Raw genomic sequence first — 1,922 nt, forward strand, 5'->3', positions numbered from 1 at the left:
ATGGATTTTTTTTCGGCGCAGAGGGTGTGTTATGGTACTCATATGCTAGTTGGTGAAGTTGATGACTGGTGAGTTGGCACTGGTCAAAGATTGGAAGCTGCTGGCGAGGTGATTACTTGGGATGTGTTCACGAGGGAGTTCCTGAGGAAGTATTTTCCCGAAGATGTATGGGGAAAGAAAGAGATGGAGTTCCTTGCTGAAATAGGGGAATTCAACCATTATTGAGTATGCTGCTAAGTTTGTGGAGCTTGTGAAGTCCTATCCACACTATAGTGCAGAGACAACTGAGTTTTGAGTTTCCAAAGTGTATCAAGTTTGAGAATGGGTTGCATCCGGAGATTAAACGAGTGATTAGATATCAGCAGATGTGTAGGTTTGCAAAATTGGTGAACAATTGTCGAACTTATAGAAAAGAAATTATTGATCATTCGGCTCATTACAAGAGTCTAAACGAGAAGAGGGGAAAACCACATCATGATCGTAAGAAGCCTTAAGATGCTCTTGCTGATAGGGGAAAATAGAAAATTGTTGATGGGAAGAAGACAATTGGGGAAGGAGCTTCTACTACTGTCATATGTTATAGGTGTAGTGAGCAAGGTCACCGTTCCAATGAGTGTGAGAACAAGGTGCTTAGATGTCACAGATGTGGTAAGATCGGTCGTCGAGTTACTGATTACAAAGATAATGGTCCGACTTGTTTTAATTGTGGTGAGCAGGGTCATATCAGCACCCAGTGCCATAAGTCAAAGAAGGATGTTGATGCTACCAAGATTAATGGTAGGGTGTTTGCTTTGAGTCGAGCGGAGGATACAAAGAAGGACAACTTGATTCGAGGTACTTGTTTTATTAACAATATCAAATTGGTTGCTATTATTGAAGCTGGTGCTACTCATTCGTTTATTTCTCTTGATTGTGCTACTATGTTGGGATTTCAATTGTCTTCTATGGATGGTAGTATGGTAATAGATACTCCTGCTAGTGGTTTTGTTACTGCTACTTTTGTTTATAAGGAATGTCCTTTGACTATCTTTGGTAGGATTCTTGTGATGGATTTGGTGTGTTTACCCTTGCACCAAATCGACGCGATTCTTGGTATGAACTGGTTGGAGTTCAACTATGTTCATATTAATTGTTTTAATAAGACGTTGAGGTTCCCCAAGTTTGGTGATAATGGAGAACTGATGTTGTTGACTTCTAAGCAAGTGAATGAATGCCTTATAGATGAAGTCGTGATGTTTGCAATGTTTGCATTGTTGCAAAGTGACCGTGAAGCTACAAGTGTTGAACTTTCGGTTGTTTGGGAATTTCCAGGGCTGTTTCTAGACGATATAAGTGATTTGCCACCGGAACGTGAAGTAGAGTTTTCTGTAGAATTGGTACCAGGTGCGAGTCAAGTATCGATGGATCCTTATAGAATGTCGGCTTCTAATATGAATGAACTGAAGAAGCAATTGGAAGATATACTCGAGAAGAATTTTGTTCGGCTGAGTGTCTCTCTGCGGGGTGCGCTCGTGTTGCTAGTTAAGAAGAAAGATGGAAGTATGAGGTTGTGCGTAGATTACAGGCAGTTTAATAGAGTGACTATCAAGAATAAGTATCCACTTTCGAGGATTGATGATTTGATGGATCAGTTGGTGGGTGCTAATATTTTTAGTAAGATTGATTTCACTAATGTTTTTAGTAATATTGATTTCAGGTCGGGTTATCATCAGATCCTGGTTGAGGAAGGAACAGAAAGATCCCAAGCTCTAATAGGTTAACCATATTTCCTATTGTGAGGGGTGACTCGCCTAGCTTATTTCCCTCGTGAAGTTAAAGTCAAAGGGCGCGTGGTCGGATTCACTAGCACCACAATCAATTTTCACAATGACCCCTGGATTAAGTTGTGGATCTATGTGCTTGCAGGTATGACCGCCAATTAG

General features: G+C 40.6%; 1 protein-coding gene across 1 annotated transcript; it reads left to right on the forward strand.

Annotated features, from left to right (window-relative positions):
* LOC131618302 (uncharacterized) lies at positions 1-1,922 on the forward strand. Its single transcript, XM_058889582.1, has 4 exons — positions 1-68; positions 584-1,594; positions 1,697-1,755; positions 1,906-1,922. The coding sequence occupies exons 1-4, from the start codon at positions 1-3 to the stop codon at positions 1,920-1,922; spliced, it is 1,155 nt and encodes a 384-aa protein (XP_058745565.1).

Source organism: Vicia villosa, linkage group LG1 (genome assembly GCF_029867415.1).
Source record: "Vicia villosa cultivar HV-30 ecotype Madison, WI linkage group LG1, Vvil1.0, whole genome shotgun sequence".
NCBI classification, from domain to species: Eukaryota; Viridiplantae; Streptophyta; class Magnoliopsida; order Fabales; family Fabaceae; genus Vicia; species Vicia villosa.

Excerpts from the sequence above, each read along its gene's own strand:
- LOC131618302 (XM_058889582.1), top strand. The coding sequence starts at position 1 with ATGGATTTTTTTTCGGCGCAGAGGGTGTGTTATGGTACTCATATGCTA. Across the intron at positions 69-583 it reads GTTGGTGAAGTTGATGACTG|GTGTAGTGAGCAAGGTCACC; the intron begins GTGAGTTGGCAC and ends CATATGTTATAG. Across the intron at positions 1,595-1,696 it reads AGAGTGACTATCAAGAATAA|GTCGGGTTATCATCAGATCC; the intron begins GTATCCACTTTC and ends TATTGATTTCAG.